Here is a 14,419-nt window from a genome sequence, read left to right on the forward strand (position 1 = left end):
TTTATGTTTATTTGTGTGATTTGTATGCAGAATGCACTGACATGAACTGAAGGTACATACAGTCTATCTGCATGTTTTTGAAGCTCATTTAAATCTTTTACACTGGAATTTATCCAATTTCTTCCCAATAAGTCCTCAGGAGAAAAGGTTTCCTGTCATTATTCTGCAAAACATCATAACTCCCCTTCCTGAAATCCTGCAGAAACATGGAAATTATCATTTACATGGTAGGACAAAATGGCACAATGGCAAAATAGATATTATTTATTGCTTGGCTGTTGTACTGGATTGCATTAAATTGGACATGTGTTCATGATATTATTTCCACTTTCCAGTAAATGGTAGTTCCACTGATATCTACTACTATTCCTAATGTCTGCTCATGTGTACTTCAATGTCTCAAGCCCTGACATTACCCCTCTTAGAAAACTGTTCAAATAGGCAAAACGTGCAGTTTTCACTATGACATACTCATATCTGTGTGTATTTTCTCTTCTCGACAAGTTTGTTGTTTACCTGTGTTTAACTTGAAGGAAAAGTTCAACATTTTGTTGTTTCAACTTGTTTCCAGTCTTTAAGCCAACATGTGTTTTACTTTGAAAAGTATTATTGTTTTTACATGACAAGTCAACAACAGTCAACAGAGCACAACCACCTGCTAAGGCTGCAGAATGCGCATCAGAATCATGTTCATGTGTGATAATATTAGAGCCTTTAACAAGAACAGAGTGCAAAATTTTAAATGTCATACCCTGTGCGTAAAGTTTTCTATCTTTGGCAGCACCTGGTGGCCATATCAAAAGAGAAACCATGGCAAACAAATAGACAATCAACAAAATGGACACAGCCACACTTTCCCACTCTCAAAGGTCAGAGGATAAACCATCAAAGTTGTTGCAGTCTGCACTTATTCAATAAATACACAGTTCTTTGTTAGACCCTCCACACACAAATGCACACAGCTCATATTCAGAAACTGTGCCTTAAAACGTGCTGTCAGGATATTTGTAGTTTTGTGATGTCACAAGAACGCAGTTACCGCTCTCACCAACAGCCCACCTGGACCTACTGTCCAACCTTTTTTTGTTCTGCTTGTTGTTTTAACTTTGCTTAAAACATGGCACCAAGCTGAGCTAGTAAGCAAAGACAAAAAAATTATGTCAGGAAACCACTATACAGTATCATTGCAGAGCCTTCTCTTGAATAGTAATATCAGTGGCTGAAGTTTATATTTTTCTGAAGCACCTGAGCATTTTAGTCTTAGTTTGGGTAATTTCAGCACTGAGTGAGCATCACTTTTTGCATTTGGAGGTGATTTTTACCAAGCTACAGTAGTAGACTACAGTCTATTATCTGTGGTTGGCCTGGGTTTACTCCACACAGAAAATAGTCAGCCAATCAGATGAAAGGCTCAGAGACCAACACAAAATGCTAGAGCTCCAGAGAGAAGCATGAGAGAGAAGATGTAAAACTGTATTGAGATGCTTTTTGGTTCTTAATACCACAAATGTGTCTTCTGATGGACATCAAAATCTAAGAAGACACAGGCCCTTTAAAGTGACCAGGTTTTATTTTTGCAGGTATTTTATAGGTATTTGTCTGTAGCTTGTTTGTCTTAGCAGCACCATTGGGCATCCCTGCAGTTTAAGGGCAAAGTGGTCAAATCTCCACTCACTTCCCCCAATAGGAAGCAGGATTTCCTCCTTTCCTCTCTTTCTCCTGACCTGTATCATCGCTGCGCTCCTCACCCGAAGCCTCACGGACCTCCTGGGGGCTACTATCCCACGAAAAAAGTCACATCAGCAAAGTGCTGCAAACCTCATTTAATCCTCATTTACTCTGGCACTCCCTATGAAACTGTCACATTCCTAATCAGATGTGATTCACCTGAAACTTCTTCAGTCAGTCTTGTTGAAAGACATCTATTCTCTGGGTTCATTATCCAGGCACAGATTTAGCACAGACTGAAGGGCTATTTATAATAGATCAAAAAAAAATTTCAGATAAAGGCGATATATTGAAACTGAAAAAACCCTGCTTGGATAAATCAATCCCAAAATTCTTCATCCAGTTCCACTTTTTTCTTTGATTTATTAAAAATAGATTTATTATCCTACCCTGACTCTGTGACTTTCACTTCTTGTTTAATTGTGAGATTGTATTACTTGCTTCCGACATCCTGTCTTCCTGAACTCAGCTAAAACTTCTGTGGGGGGGCCAACCTTAACCACCCATGTGACAGGATATCCATCAGAGTGATGAAGGGGGAAAATGCCATGTCTCTGTGCCTTTGTTGCTCAATGTCATATACCTTAGTACGCACCAGACCTCTTCTCTCATGACTGGAAAACTCTTGCAACACCTCTTCCACCACTGACTGCAAGCGATACATCAAGCATGATGTTACCCTGTTCGAATTTAGCTGTGATCCTCTGTCTCCTGCAAGTCCTCTGCATTACTGCTGACATAGGTATGTAACCCTGACACATTTTTTATTCATCTTGCTGTGAAATTATGAGAGTAATCTTGTAAACTTTTTTAATTAGTATATGGTTTTTGAAGCTGTTCTATTCTGTTTCAGACAGTGGCTCCTTCCTGATCTTCAACGAGAACCACAACAAGTGCATTAAGGTGGAGAGTGCCACCTCATTAACTGTGGCCCCTTGTGATCCTCATGCCAAACAGCAGCAGTTTCGTTGGGCTTCCCAGTCTCGCCTCCTCAGTCTGTCCCTCAAGCTCTGCCTGGGAGCCACAGAGATAAAAGACTGGGTGAAGGTGCTCCTCTTCGAATGTGATGAGAACAGTGACCTCCAGCATTGGCAGTGCAAGAATGAGACTCTCTTTGGCCTAAAAGACCAGGACCTCCACTTAAACTGGGGCAACCGCAATGAGAGGAACATAATGATCTACAAAGGCTCGGGGCTCTGGAGTCGCTGGAGGATATTTGGCACTCGGGGTGACCTTTGTTCAAAGGGGTACCAAGGTAGGAATTCTGGGACTACAATTCATTTAACAAAAGGCAAAGTCATAGTAATGTCTACAGTGGTATCTAAACTGGAATGTGCTTTAGCTTTCTAGGAAGATTGGAAGTGTGACAAGGGGTCTCACGACAGTGCTTTATGATATTGTGCATGATTTCTCCATGCTTAAAAGATCATTGCCAGGTCTTTGTGTTTGCAACAAAAAAACACATTATATAGAAATAATACTACATTCAGAAAATACTTTAGTTCTTAGTACTGTACAGTTGGAAGTATCATATTGTAATTTTTGTCATGAAGACCATGTACAGGTGCTATCACTATAGGTTAAATGTTATTTAATTCAAAACAAGGTTCTGTTCAACCATCATCATACCACTGTCTTAACTGGGAAGTCAAAATTTATAACTGACCCGATTATAAAGATATTTATGAAGAAGATATTATTCCAGCAGTAAGTGAAAAGGTAAATAATCAATACTCTTGCAGCCCCCTTTTCTGAAAATCTGGATATAGCTTTTAACTGTTACAGTAGAATAAAATAAATAACATAAAATAAAGTCATCATGATAAATACAGCATTGAAGGAAAACATCTGTAAACCCTAAGACACAATTGTGTTTAAACTGAGGGGCTGATTCTTTGGGGCGCGTAGACTACTTGTCCATTTGTTGGGGGGTACACATGCCTGCTCAGAAATAAGTGATAAGTGATGTTCAAGGCATTAGCAACTTCCAGTGAGCACACTCAGATGTCATGTGCTTGAGACTGCTGAAAGTTCACTGTCCAGAATGGCACAGTTGGTAATGTGTCACAATTACCAAGCTTTGTTTGATATGAAGGGACACACTCCAGATAAAGCATACTGACCTTTGTAGGGCAGCAAATCTATAGTCTGACTGTTGGACTAATCATTTTTGTAAAATAGGGCGCGCTAACAAATTTATCTACAGTGCTGTAGGCTTCATGTTCAGAAAGTGCTAAGAGCAGATCAAGCCAACACATCATAAATGGTACATTTTACATTTTAAAAGTGTGTATCTATGTACTTTTGTGTACTTTTAGCCTGGATTTCTAAAGATTTTGATCGCCTCCTTAGTTGCAATTGAGCTGCAGATTTGCTGTGATATTTTAGACAACATTAGAACACCCCCATCAAAGTGAAGTCCATAGAAATGACTGCTCTCTAACTTTGGTATGGGAGAACCTGAGTCCTAACCTCAACCCCATCTAACATGTACATCAGTAAATCACTTCACTAATGCACTTGTGGCTGAATGGCAGCAAATCCCTTCTGAAATCTTGTGGAAAGCCTTCTCAGAAGAGCAGAGGCTATTATAACAGAAAATTAATGCCGATAATTAACCATCACAAATTGGTGGAATGATTACATGTCCACATATTTTTCCTGATTTGTCTCCTCAGAGATTTTCACAATAGGGGGCAATGCGTTTGGAGGCCCTTGTCAGTTCCCCTTTAAGTTCGGGGAGAAATGGTACGCCGAATGCACAAAGGACGGTCGACCAGATGGACAGCTGTGGTGTGCCACAGAGAGAGATTACGACAAAGCCAAGAAGTGGGGCTTTTGTCCCACCCAAGGTAATTAACAATAATAATAATAATAATTTCATTGTATAGCACTTTTAAAAACATGGTTGTTGACAGGCAATTAAAAGAACTATTTATGATGTCTATTTTTTGTGGTTAATCATTTTACAAAGAAGTCAGAGGCCGATCCAAACAGATCACAATGGGTTTTTTTTTTGTTTGTTTGTTGTTTTGTTTGTTTTGTTTTTTTTTACCAAACCAAGAATTATCTTGTCTTTCTGTAGTTTCTGTAAGTGCTATAACTGACGAGGTCAGTGCTGACAGGTCTGGTTTCTGACCCCCTCCTCCTCTCCCCCACCAGAACAACAATACCACTTCCTCTCATGAGTTGTCAACACAGCACTGTCCTTGTTTTCCTCTTCTCACCATCCCGTCTTTCCCCTGATGCTCTAAAACTGGGTCAGGAGAGGAACAGGAAAAGAGAGCTTGCTCACTTTTACTATGTTTTTTTTTTTTTTTTTTTTTTTTTGGAAACAGGGCACAGTCCAAGATAAGAATATAGATGATTTTCCTCGATCTTCAGTTTTGAGAAACGTATTGTCCTTAAGACCATTTCGGGTCTGATAATTTCCCAAGTTTTATCATTTGTGGTGTTTTGTGTCTTTGCCATAATCCAGCATCCTCAGGTTGGGACACTGACCCAGTGACAGGGGTTCAGTATCAGAGGAACGCACAGTCAGTGTTGACCTGGCATCAGGCCAGAAAGAGCTGCCAGCAACAGGGAGCCGACCTCCTCAGCATCGTGGAGCTACACGAGCAGTCATACATTTCAGGTGCTAAGTTAACCTTGCATCAACTACCCATACCACTCAGTGTTATATTGTTAAATATTAATAGCTTTATAATGCATGTGGTGACACAGGGTTGACAAATACTTTGGGAACATCTCTGTGGATTGGACTGAACAGCTTGGATTATGAGAGCGGATGGCAGTGGAGCAATGGAAACCCATTTCGATATTTAAACTGGGCCCCAGGTGAATAAAAATATAGACAGTGACAGGACATTATTGTACAGTATGTCATGTTTTCATTTTATGAGATAAATCAGCAGGTTTGTTAAATAAATAAATATATGTATTTATAATCAAATACAATTATGTTTCTAAATGAAAAACAAATAACACGTATATGTTTCCAACAGGTCATCCCTCATCAGAGCCTGGGCTCACCTGTGCAACACTAAATGCTGCAAAAGCCTCAAAATGGGAGAGCAGCGCTTGCACCAAGAAGCTTGGTTACATTTGTCGCAAGGGAAACTCTACCAGCCTGCCCCCACCACCAAGTAAAATAATATCATAATTCAAAATGATCAGACTCTGGTTTTCATGTCTCAGTCCTCGTGGTCCGAATCTACAACTGAATATATTTGCATCTCCTCTGGCCTCTATCCACAGGCAGGGACCAGCCCAGCTTCTGCCCTAGTCACTGGGTTCCTTATGCAGGAAACTGTTACTACCTGGAGAGGAATAAGAGGATGTGGAAGGACGCTTTGGCTGCGTGCCACAAAGAGGGAGGGGATTTGGCCAGTATACACAATATAGAGGAGCAGAGCTTCATCATATCTCAATCAGGATACTGTAAGTGTGCAATAAGTCTTTTTTTTAACCACAGAAATATTAATTATGATTTTATTTTGTGTGAATAGTAAAAGTAACTGATCTGAATTTTAAAGGAATAATTAGACATTTGGGGAAATGCTTCTTCCCTTTCTTGCTGAGATTTAGATGAGAAGATTAATACCACTATATCCGTGCATTAAATATAAAGCAGGTGGAAACAGTTAGGCTGGCTCTGTAAAAGTAACGAAATCCACTGAACAGCACCTCTATATTTATCGAATTAACACATCTCTTCATCTTGTTATTTTCATCTGTACAAAAAGCAAAATTTAAAAATGACAGATTGTGGTTTTCTGGAGGGCTCTGTGCCAAACTGCTTTGTTGGCCAGACATAGTAACTTCCTGAAACCTCTGCTGGTTGCCTGGAAAATACATGGTGATAACAAGACTCTAATAACAACTTCTCCAAGCCAAAAGATAGCACACAGCCCCAGTAAAACTTTTCCGTATGTATTCATGGAAGCACATTTCCACCACAGCGATGAAAAAAGCCAAAATAATGACTTAGTACCTCAAAATAATTTAACTTTGGCCATCACCGCATCACCTGCACTAGCTAGCCTTTTCTCATATTAAACAAACAAAATATAAATTGTTAGTTAGTGTTAGTGTTAGTGTTAGTAAGTAGTTTATGTAGTAATGGTCTGATGGCTGTAGCTTCATATTTACCACACAGAAACAAAACTGGCATCAATCCTCTTATCTAACTCTTGGCAAGAAAGCGAATGGGTATATTTCCCAAAATGTAAAACTACTCATCTTAAGAACAACAAAACTAAATGCGGAAGAGGAAAAATATGAGGAACTACACTCTATGACCACATTAATGTCTACATTCAAAACCCTTAGTGCCGACAGACCTGCTCTGGATTGGCTTGAATGATCGGAGGAACCAGATGCTGTTTGAATGGTCCGATCACTCCCACGTTACCTTCACTCAGTGGAAAAGTGGTGAGCCATCTCATGCCGCCAACTTCCAGGAAGACTGTGTCCTCATCACAGGAAAGGTAACAGCCATCATTCACCACTTATAATATTAACATTGTTGTATTATCATATGAGTTTTTAGCGTTGATATACTGATCATACAGGATGGGAGGTGGGCAGATCACATGTGTGAAAAGACGTATGGGTATATCTGTAAGAAGAAGGCCTCCACTACACCAGATGAAGGTACCAAAGAGGAAGCCAACCCTGGATGCAAGCTAGTGAGTGATGTCATTTCCTTTTAATTTAAGTGTGATTGTACAATAAAGCCCTCAGATCAGATTTAGACTCATTGTGTGTGTGTGTGTGTGTGTGTGTGTGTGTTTTTTTTTTTTTTAAATCATCTTAAGGGTTCAATCAGGTTTGGTTCATACTGTTACAACATTGGAGTGGAGACAAAAACTTTTGATGAGGCAAAGCGGGCATGCTCAGAGACTGGCGCCAACCTGGTGGATGTGGCTGACAGGTATATTTCCATATTTACGTGGTGTATGTAGATTTTTTTTTCTCTATAGTTCAGTGATAAAAATGATCTCAAACACCCATTCTCAAAGGATTACAATCAATATGATCACCTTAAAACAAGTGTTGAAGGGTGGGGAGTCAGTGTATTGCTGACCTTTTCTAACTTTATATGTTTTCATGCAGATATGAGAACGCCTTCCTGGTCAGTTTGGTCGGTTTAAGACCAGAGAAGTATTTCTGGACTGGATTTTCCAACACAGAAGACAGAAACACTTTCCAGTGGACCACTGGAAGAAAAGTCATGTTCACTCATTTCAATGTGGGAATGCCAGGTACAGCAAACTTCTCTTGAGTTGTACAATATATCTGTGCTTCCTAATGATTATTACGGTATCAGCTGCAGCTTATTATGTCTGTACATGTGTAGATTATTTATCAATTGGATTGCCAGAGTCATGAATCACTATATGTGGTAGATTTGGGTTCCATGGATCTTTGGATGGCAATGTTGTTTGTTTTGGCCCAGACTGAAACAATTACGGATTGCCATTGAATTTTGTGCAGACATTCATGGTTCCTATATGATATATCCTAATGACTTGGGAGATTCCCACAACATTTCCTCTAGGGTCTTGTCATAACTTTATATTTCTTGTTGTATATCTTTTTTTTTAACGGCACCAACATTCATTATTTACTTCACGACACCTCAGTGTTTGGATGCACTGGTAACTGATTGTAATCTTGACATTTTTTGGAGTCAGTTTACCTATATTTTTCCCATTTCTTTCTGTGTGTTTTAAATAAAAGACAGAAAACAAGGATGCGTTGCCATGACAACTGGGGTTTTTGCTGGATTATGGGATGTTGTCAGCTGCAGCAACAAAGAGAAATATATCTGCAAGAAACGTGCGGAGGGTGTACAGATGACAACTGTTCCACCCACCACCCCGGCCCTGAGCTGTGCATCTGGGTGGACCCCTGCTGCCAAAAGGAACGTTTGCTACAAAGTAGGTGCACAAACTGAACTAGTATGTGAAATTTGTGCTGTTTTAAGAAGATAAAACTTAATACATTTTTCTTTTTCACTCATAAAAAAGCTATACAAAAAAAAGGGGGATCTTAAGAAGACTTGGCAGGAAGCGCAGGACTTTTGTAAGGCCCTTGGTGGGGACCTGATGAGCATCCACAGTATGCAGGACCTGAACAATGCTCGGTATGTGAATTTACCAGCTTGTATATGTCAGATTTTATATTATGCTAAGTCCCCACTGTTGGACTAATAAAAGACCATCATACCTTAATCAGAACTGGTGTTTTCCTAAAGGTTTCATGCCTCTGATGCAGCTTGGATTGGCTTCAGCTCCCTGGATACCAGTAAAGGTTTTGTCTGGACTGATGGGTCTGCTGTATGTAGCACTTCATTGTTATCACTAAAAGCTTTACTCACTGTCATACTCAGTCGTGGCCTAATAATGTGTATTTCCAACAACTGTGATCTAGAACGACTTTGAGAACTGGGGCTTTGGGGAACCAAACAATTACAATGACAACGAACACTGTGCAGAAGTCCAGTTTTACTACGGACGGCACTGGAATGATCGGCACTGTGAGGCCTACAATGACTGGATCTGCCAGATACGCAAAGGTAACGCCGACTGGTCTCATCATGGAGCTCCAGTTTACATAGAGCCATTTATCTAAACTAGTTATGTGACGTTACACTAGAGCTTTACACTGCTGTTTCGATTTTTCCTTTATGGTTCTTGTATTTTCAGGCATGACTCCGAAACCTGAGCCTGCCATAGTTGCAACAGGTAAGTCTTACCAGCAGGGACTTTGAGCTACAGCTATTAATGACCTACACTCTTTCCCTTTTACTAATTACCACATTAAGATTTAGCTCAAAACACCTCTGTGCAGAGGTACAGCCCTGCTGAGATGCTAGCATGGCTGTAGACTCACTTAGTCTTCTTTATACCAATCTCAAATACTGTCCCTGTGGACCACCATGTAATTTTTTTGTTCCCTTTACAGTATACAACACCACAGAAGATGGTTGGCTCATATACAATGACACGCAGTATTACATCAACAGTGACAACCTACCGATGGAGGCTGCCAGAGCTTACTGCAAAAAAAACTTTGGTGAACTTGCAGTCATCACAGGGGAGAGTGAGAGGAAGTTCCTTTGGAAACAGGCAAGAAATTCAGAATATTTTATGTTTTATAATTAAGTTGTATGTTCTAAAAAAAACCTGATGGCAAATGTACTGAAACAACACTTTTTAACTTCAATGTAATGTCTCTCTTATCATTATGTTCCAACAGATATTGAAAGGCACAGAAGGACAATACTACATTGGCATGGTAGTGAATTTGGATAGGTCATTTAGGTAACTCAAACTGCAATACTGAGGCAGAACACTAGAAATACCGACTATTTGACACTTGCCATTGATCAAAACTAGTTTGACATACGATACAAAACAGAAATGCAGATTTTGTGATGATTTTTTTTAATTAGCCGTGTCATTTTTATTTTTCCAATTTTAGCTGGGTGGACGGTACCCCTGTAACTTACACTGCATGGGAACACAATGAGCCCAACTTTGCCAACAATGATGAAAACTGTGTGACTATATACAAGGGCATGGGTGAGTCTAAAGCAGAGACGGTCTCTACTAAATATTACTATATATAGTATATTACTAAATATTAGCTAATGATTATTTTCTTCTTATTTACTCATTGTTCTCTGTTAACTCTGCACATGTAGGGTACTGGAATGATATTAACTGTGGTATGGAGCTACCCTCTATTTGCAAAAGAAGCAGTGGTTTTATCAATACAACAATTGCCCCCACCACTATTCCAAAGGGAGGATGTGCACCAGAGTGGCTATCTTTTGAAGGAAAGGTAATTACATATAGCTGTGTACAACACAGGTTACTTTAGTACAATTCTGACACTGTGCATAAAGTGCATATCTTTTATCGAGACGAAGGTTTCCTCCTGCATTCAGAAAGTCAATTAAATTCCTAGATGTACTGTACGTAAATCTGTTCTGATAAAATGTGTTCCTGTATTTTGCCTAAGCTCGAAAGGGCAGTAGTTATCTACTGTCCATTTGCTTGTTATTCTAACATACACCTCAAAGTCATCTTGTTTTTACAGTGCTACAAAATTGTTGCGGTGAATGACAACAAGAACTGGCAGGATGCCAGGACGTACTGCATAAACCAGGGAGGAAATCTGGTTTCTATCGTCAACGAGAGAGAGCAAGGCGAGTGATATGATCACCGTGTTCGTAATGTTCACACACCACTTTCCTTTGGGGTTATCTGTAAGGGTTACACACAGTGTGGTGATGAAGTCTTATGTAAATAATTAATGTTTCTTCCTTTTTAGCTTTCCTAACAACACAGATGCTGAGATACAATGAAGATTTTTGGATCGGCATGAACGACGTCAACTGGGAGATGCACTTTGTGTGGACAGATGGCAAAGGCCTTTTATACACCAACTGGGCCAAAGGACATCCAACAACAGTGCCCGATGGGCGTTATTCATTCGGGGATGAGGTTATTTTAAGTTCCATATCCAAAGCTTGTTCTGTACAGCTCTGTGTCTCTCCTACACTTTCATTCAGCACTTTCATCTGATGGTTCCTTGGATGTCAGTCTAGTTGCAGGCTAGTTGCAAAGAGGTGTGAAATTATCATGAATGACACCTGAAAAAAAAACAACTACTATCACTAGATATCCTGGCAGCTCTACCAAAGTCCCTCGTTTAACCTAACCTCAGACATCTGCAATCGTCACTTCCTTCCCCATTAATCATCTGACTGCATATGCATTACTGTAAATATGAAATACTTCAAATCAATATGCATATTGTCATTGAAAAATAAAGCATTTTTGAGGAAAAACCCTCAAAATGGTACAACCAAGCTGAACTAACATATCTCTTTCTGCCTGATAGATGTTTGACTGTGTGGTTATGGTGGGCAGCATCTCCAAACAAACAGGTTTCTGGAAAGTGGAAGATTGTCACTTAAAGAAAGGCTTCATCTGTAAAAGAAACATTGGTGAGTGAAATATTAGCAAGGCCAGGTTACCCCATACAGAAATGTAATATATGACATATACACATGTCCCAACATCAAGAGTATTATTGCCATATATGTCACCTCTAAGGGGTTCTGGTATCATCACCTATATATATCCTCTGGATATATGAAAATATAGGTTTATAACAAATATGAAACTTAAATTTGTACATATATTAAAAGTATCTATATGATGAATTTCTATATGGTATAACATGCTGTGACCATATATGTGAATGATATAGATTTAATTTATATATGCAACTTATTAAAACAACATACATGTAAAACATTCTATTTGCTTTTATATGGTTGTCTTATTAATTTCTTAATGATTTTAAAAATCTTTTGGAACCCATTGTATATAATATCAACATATACTGACAGGCTTTGGGATGCATAAACTGTATATTTATCTAACATATGTCTACAATATAAGCATACATGCATAAACATATTTGTATGGGCTAGACACATATGTCAACATATGAAATTGTTCCAATTTCTAATGGGTTTCATATAAAATTTAAATTTATGTTGGTTTTTTTTTATGCACATATATTTCATATTTGAAATTCAACATATGGACACATATTATATTTGTGTATGAGACAGGGTCTGGAGGTAAAGGTTTTTCCTATGATTGCAACTAACGACTGACGTGTCCTATTTACAAAGATTCTCAGATCGTGGTCCCAGCCACCACTGTGTTACCAAAGGCTTTCTACAAGCTTGGCAATGACTCCTACAAACTGGTGGCCCAGAAGATGGGATGGGATGAGGCAAGGAGGCAGTGCCAAGCAGATGATGCAGATCTGGCCAGTATCCTGAACCCCATTGCCCAGGCCTACATCACCTTACAGATTTCCAAGCATAATGAGCCTGTGTGGATTGGACTCAACAACAATGTGGTAAAGAGCCTTTAAGTTATTCTACACCACTGCTTCAAACAGGGTTCCAAACTAACACAAGGGCCTTCCTTGTAGCTCTGTACAAACTTTCATGAATGCAAGTGGTGACATCTTTTTCACAGACTGATGGTCGGTTCAAGTGGGTCGATAACTGGCTTCTGTCTTACACCAAATGGGGAACAGATGAGCCTAAAAACAACTATGGCTGTGTGTATATGGATGTGGACAAAACATGGAAGACTGCACCATGTACTAATACCTACTATTCCCTTTGCAAGAGGTCACCAGGTTAGATAATGCCCCTGTTAGTGCTCTTGCACTATATACAGCACATATATACATAATCAAACACTATGCATGGTTATCCAGCAGTCCCTGAGACTAAGATGCAGTCTCCTGTCTCTTTTTCAGAAATAGCTCCCACTGATCCCCCACAGCTTCCTGGCAACTGTCCAGAACCAAAGAAGAGAAAAACCTGGATACCTTTCAGAGGCCACTGTTATTCCTTCCTTAGCTCGATGGTGGACAACTGGGCCCATGCCTCAGTTGAATGCCTGAAAATGGGTATGCCAAGAAGAATTTTTACTGATAAATGATCATCTGTATGCATATAAAATCTAACAGTACGCCACTGTGGCTGTTTCATCAGGTGCATCTCTGGTGAGTATCCAGGACCCCCAGGAGGGTCAGTTCATACAACAGAACCTGGAGCTTCTGCAGGATGGTGCCAAAACCTTCTGGATTGGCCTCTACAAGACCCATGAAGGTGAGCATGGCTTACTGAAGCTAAATTCACGTCTCATTCTTGTTAGCATAAAACACTTCAGTGTGTTAATTTCTTGTACAAAATACTACAACATTAGTACACTGTATACTCTATGCTGTAAGTTTGCTGTGTCTGAGTGAGCTGCTTTGGTTGGTAAGATAACCAGTTTTCTTGCTTCAGGTGAGTGGATGTGGATCGATAACAGCGTTGTGGATTACACCAACTGGAAATCAGGGATGCCGAAGTCAGACTCATGTGTGGATATCAATTCTGAAAGTGGACAGTGGAGTACAAATAGCTGCAGTAGATATAGGTCTTACATCTGCAAAACACCCAAAGGTAAGTTTAATCAGCTGTTATGTAATTTGTAATCGTCCCATAAATAACTTATATTGTATAATTAGGAATTATATTTTTTTTTTTATCAGTTATTGCACCTACAGAAAAGCCTCCAGCTGTTGGTAAGTTATTTCAGATATCTTTTAAATATGACATTTCAAAGCTTAATTAAGTCACTGTTATTACTTCTAAATGTTTTGCCTCCATAGCCCACGTCATTGAAGAAGCTTCACATGGGTCTGCTGGCATCACTGTGGCTGTAGTACTGGTTGTAATTGCCATAGTTGGACTCGGTGCCTTCCTCGTCTTCCGCAAACGGATACCAACCCCTATCTTGGGAGAATGCACCTTTGACAACAAGTTATATTTCAACAATCCGATCCGAGCCCCTGTAGACACCAAGGGTCTGGTGGCCAACATAGAGCAAAATGAACAAGCATAGAAAGACATGAGATCAGTGAAAATGACATGATCAGAGATTCTAATCTTAGTTTTACTGGGAATTGAATCTCCACCAACCAAACATGTGTTTTCCTATTTTACAGAGGACTGAATGATTATCATAATTATTATTATACAATAATTCAAATAAGCACTGGCACTGCACTAAGTGAATTACAGACAGGATAA

General features: G+C 39.4%; 1 protein-coding gene across 1 annotated transcript; it reads left to right on the forward strand.

The window, feature by feature from the left end:
• Nucleotides 1-2,296: 2,296 nt before the first annotated feature.
• mrc1a (mannose receptor, C type 1a) lies at nt 2,297-14,407 on the forward strand. The gene is made up of 30 exons (XM_071484956.1): nt 2,297-2,470; nt 2,582-2,983; nt 4,407-4,580; nt 5,207-5,362; nt 5,452-5,565; nt 5,733-5,873; nt 5,986-6,168; nt 7,060-7,217; nt 7,302-7,418; nt 7,548-7,663; nt 7,846-7,994; nt 8,473-8,672; nt 8,763-8,878; nt 8,990-9,071; nt 9,166-9,310; nt 9,441-9,479; nt 9,700-9,863; nt 9,994-10,058; nt 10,219-10,319; nt 10,442-10,581; nt 10,840-10,948; nt 11,074-11,246; nt 11,647-11,752; nt 12,452-12,684; nt 12,807-12,972; nt 13,096-13,248; nt 13,334-13,450; nt 13,631-13,789; nt 13,879-13,911; nt 13,999-14,407. The coding sequence occupies exons 1-30, from the start codon at nt 2,398-2,400 to the stop codon at nt 14,229-14,231; spliced, it is 4,317 nt and encodes a 1,438-aa protein (XP_071341057.1). The 5' UTR covers nt 2,297-2,397; the 3' UTR covers nt 14,232-14,407.
• The last annotated feature ends 12 nt before the right edge of the window (nt 14,408-14,419 follow it).

This window comes from Trachinotus anak, unplaced genomic scaffold (assembly GCF_046630095.1).
Source record: "Trachinotus anak isolate AG129_WGS33_773 ecotype Australia unplaced genomic scaffold, CSIRO_AGI_Tana_v1 ptg000009l, whole genome shotgun sequence".
In the NCBI taxonomy this organism is placed as follows: Eukaryota; Metazoa; Chordata; class Actinopteri; order Carangiformes; family Carangidae; genus Trachinotus; species Trachinotus anak.

What these genes read in the sequence shown, in the direction of transcription:
- mrc1a (XM_071484956.1), top strand. Translation starts at nt 2,398, where the DNA reads ATGATGTTACCCTGTTCGAATTTAGCTGTGATCCTCTGTCTCCTGCAA. An exon ending in CCAACCCTGGATGCAAGCTA is followed by an intron (nt 7,419 to 7,547) that starts GTGAGTGATGTC and finishes AATCATCTTAAG; the next exon opens with GGTTCAATCAGGTTTGGTTC. An exon ending in AGAAAAGCCTCCAGCTGTTG is followed by an intron (nt 13,912 to 13,998) that starts GTAAGTTATTTC and finishes TTGCCTCCATAG; the next exon opens with CCCACGTCATTGAAGAAGCT.